Source organism: Anabas testudineus, chromosome 9, assembly GCF_900324465.2.
Source record: "Anabas testudineus chromosome 9, fAnaTes1.2, whole genome shotgun sequence".
NCBI classification, from domain to species: domain Eukaryota; kingdom Metazoa; phylum Chordata; class Actinopteri; order Anabantiformes; family Anabantidae; genus Anabas; species Anabas testudineus.
In genome coordinates, this window is record NC_046618.1 from 13442688 (window position 1) to 13446753 (window position 4066).

Consider the following 4066-nt stretch of genomic DNA (forward strand, 5'->3'; position numbering starts at 1 on the left):
ACATTTTTTCACACTTAAATAGTTATTGTGTAACATGCTGGGGCAACCTGGGGTTCAGTGTCTTGCACAAAGATGATGACGATATGAAACAGAATGAGCTAGTGATCAAACCGTTGACCCTGAAGGCCCAACCTTCTTAGTGACAGCTGACAGCTACAGCCTTTAACATAATGTAACCTTCTAAATTCATGTGAACTAAATATGAATTGAACACCTCTCTAAAAGTGCAGGAAAAACAGAAAACAACTTGTGACTGTTTAAAGGTGTAATAATGAACATATAGTACATCTCAGGGCTAAATGCTGATTCATGGTTAAGTGGTTGTTTTATTTGTTTCTGCTTCGTTTGTATAAAACACACTGGGTAGTTCTTTATGGCACAGATAATGCTAATAATAAAATAAATGACAAAAAAAGGAAAATAAACAGATTTGAAAATAAACAAAAATGTGTCCACCTGTGATCTCTGATTAATGACATCATCGCTGCATCATTCTAGAGCTCTGGCTTTGATCTCTCTCTTGACAAGGCTTCTAGAATGCCCTTAGGATCTCCAGTCACTAGAACATTTTCCAGTTCAAGACATTACTTAGTCACATAGTGAACCAGAAACAACGCTAATCTTCTCAGTATGAAGACAAGCATCAGCAACAAAGTTGAAACTTTCAACATTGAAGACAAGCCTTTAGAGTTTGTCAGAAAAGAGGACAAGATGACTGAAGACCCTCAGTCCACCGAAAATGGACCTCAGCCAGTCCAAGAGCATGTCAATCCTTGGAAAGCTCTAAGTCCTCCTGTCCCAATCGACAACAACCATCAGCTTGATGAAATGGACTTCCCTGTGCTCCAGAGAACACCGCCAAAACAATCAAAGCAGGGAAATAAAGACGAAAGGACAAAGACTCGACCTGCAAAGAAGTCAGTCGTAAGAGTAAGTTTTGGAATGGCCATTCAACACACAAGACAGCCAGCTGCGACAACAAAGTCACAGCCTGCTGTAGAACTAAAAAACGAATCGGCAGAGCATCTGACATCCGAACCTGAAGTCCTCTCTCAGCCACAGCCTGCTATTGCAGCTGAAAATACAGCCATCAGTTGCTTTCAGCAGACTGCTGCTACAAGCCCCATCACTGGAACCGAGCTCTGCTTAAACCAGACAAAAGAGAGGGAGGAACATAAGGAAGATGAGACAAAGATTCAACCTGCGGAGATGTCAGGCGTAAGCGTGACCTCCTCAGTGGCCGTACAACACACAAGCCAGCCAGCTGCTACAACAAAGTCAGAGTCTGCTGTGGAACCAAAGAACGAATCCGCAGAACACCTGAAATCCCCACCTGATGTGCTCTCACAGCCTGCCATTGCAGCTGAGAATACACTCATCAGCTGCCTTAAGCAAACTGCTAAGGAAGACAACACGAAGGGTGAAGGTGCGAAGAAGTCAGGTTTAAGAGTGACATTTGCGATGGAGAGACAAACCACAAAACTGCCATCTGGGACAGCAAAGTCACAGTCTGCTGTGGCACCGAAAAACAAATCTGCACAGCATCTGAAATCACAACTTAAAGTTCCCTCACAGCCGCAGCCTGCCATTGCAGCTAAGAAACCTCTCAACAACTGCATTCAGCAGACTGCTGCGAAGAAGACTGGCATAACAGTGATCTCCACAATGACCAAACAAAGCACCGTGTCACTTATGGAGCCAAACAACAATTCTGCACAGCATCAGAAATCCCAACCTGAAGTGCCATCACAGCTGCAGCCTGACATTGCAGCTGAGAAGCCGCTCTCCAAGTTGGTTCAGACTGCTGCAACAAGCAACAGTGCTGGGACTGACCTGTGCTTAAATCAGAACCATAGCTTCATCCAAATATCAGAGCTCGAATTCCAATCCATTATGGACAAAAAGGACGCAAACATTTCCAAATTGAGTGAAGAAAATTCTGCCTTGTTGAAACAGGTTGAACAATTGAAACAACAGCTAACAAATCAAGCAGCCAAGGCAGAAGAGGAGGTGACTTTCCTTCAGGGTGAGCTGTCCAGGACACAACAGGAGGTGACGTTTCTGCAAGGTGAGCTGTCCTCAAAGATCGGGACAGCAGACGCAAAAATCCAACAACTAGAAGAAGCTCTGCACATTGAAAGAGAGAAGAAGGAGGAGGCAGAGGCATTGCTGGTCAAGCAGATGGATCAAAACACCAAAGTTTTGGCTTCATTGACCCAGACAGAAAAAACCCTGGAAAGTGAAAGATCTAAGTGGGCAGAGGAGAGGTCCCATTTGTTACCATTAGTCCAGGACATGGAGAATCAAGTCTCTCAGTGGAAAGAGGAGAAGTCCCGCCTCATAAATGAGCACCTGGTGGAAACCGTCAACACAAAGACAACGTGGATCCAGGACCTGGAGAGAGAAAGGTCTCAGTGGGGTGAAGAGAAATCTCGCCTCTCAGCTGAGCACCTGAAGGAAATCTCCAGTTTGAAGGAAACATTGATCAACGATCTGGAGAAAGAAAGGTCTCAGTGGGAGAAAGAGAAATCTCGCCTCTCAGCTGAACATCTGAGCGAAATCTCCCGACTGAAGGAAATATGGATGGAGGAGCTGGATAAGAAAATGTCTCGGTGGGAGAAGGAGGAGTACCGTTACATTACTGAACACCAAGAAGAAACCTCCATCCTGAAACGACGGGTCATGAAGGTGCAGGACGATCTAGAAAAAGAAAGATCACAGTGGCAGCAGGAAAAATCCTTCCTTCTGGACTCTATTGTAAATCTAAAAGAGGTCATCGACCAGAAGGAGGAAGAGGACGCCAAACCCAAAGATGAACTGATGGACAAACTGGTTCACTTAGAATCTCAAATGGAGACAATTGACAAGAACACCAAGAAGAAGAAATCCATCAAGAAACGATTTCTTCGACTCTTCAAGAGAACTGGGTAGGCCACAAATCCTCTCAGGCAACTGACCTGTCACAGCGCTTTCACCTCCACCTACAACACCATCACTCAACATCAAAACCATCACCATCATCAACACCATCAATCCCATAAAAACACACACAAACTCATCAACAATCTTTGGGCAGCACGGGGGGGGGATGTACTCTCTCCTCACAGAAGGTTCTAGGCCGTGGGTGTCCAATCTTGGTTTCCAGCACCACTGTCCTGCTTGTTTTGCAACTATCTTCAACAGTATCCTTGTCCTTGAGGGTCACTGTCCTGCTTGTTTTGCAGCTATCCCTGCCCTGCCTACTGGTAGCAGTAGACAGGGCAGGGATAGTTCTGGGACAGTATCCTGGTCCTTGAGAGTCTCTGTCTTGCTTGTTTTCCTGCCCTGACTACTGGTAGCAGTAGACAGGGCAGGGATAGTCAAGGGATAGTCAAGGATCACTGCCCTGCCCTGCCTACTGGTAGCAGTAGACAGGGCAGGATAGTCAAGGATCACTATCCTGCTTGTTTTCCTGCCCTGCCTACTGGTAGCAGTAGACAGGGCATGGATAGTCAAGGGATAGTCAAGGATCACTATCCTGCTTGTTTTCCTGCCCTGCCTACTGCTACCAGTAGACAGGGCAGGGATAGTCAAAGGATAGTGAAGGATCACTGTCCTGCCCTGTCTACTGGTAGCAATAGACAGGGCAGGGATAGTTCTGGGACAGTATCCTGGTCCTTGAGAGTCACTGTCCTGCTTGTTTTCCTGCCCTGCCTACTGGTAGCAGTAGACAGGGCAGGGATAGTCAAGGGATAGTCAAGGATGACTGCCCTGCCCTGCCTACTGGTAGCAGTAGACAGGGCAGGATAGTCAAGGATCACTATCCTGCTTGTTTTCCTGCCCTGCCTACTGGTAGCAGTAGACAGGGCATGGATAGTCAAGGGATAGTCAAGGATCACTGTCCTACCCTGCCAACTGGTAGCAGTAGACAGGGCAGGATAGTTAAGGATCACTGTCCTGCTTGTTTTGCAAGTCTGGGACAGTATCTGGGACAGATTGGATACCCCTGCTGTCAGCCTTTTCTGTGAGGGGTCTGCACATTCCCCCCTTGGTTGCGTAGGTTTACTCCGGGCACTCCGGTTTCCTC

The 4066-nt window shown here is 46.6% G+C and overlaps 1 protein-coding gene across 1 annotated transcript; it reads left to right on the forward strand.

Annotated features, from left to right (window-relative positions):
- The first annotated feature begins 630 nt into the window (after window positions 1-630).
- LOC113150472 (coiled-coil domain-containing protein 186-like) lies at window positions 631-2931 on the forward strand. The gene has a single exon (XM_026343024.1). It carries the CDS (start codon window positions 631-633, stop codon window positions 2929-2931), a length of 2301 nt encoding a protein of 766 aa, XP_026198809.1.
- Window positions 2932-4066: the final 1135 nt, after the last annotated feature.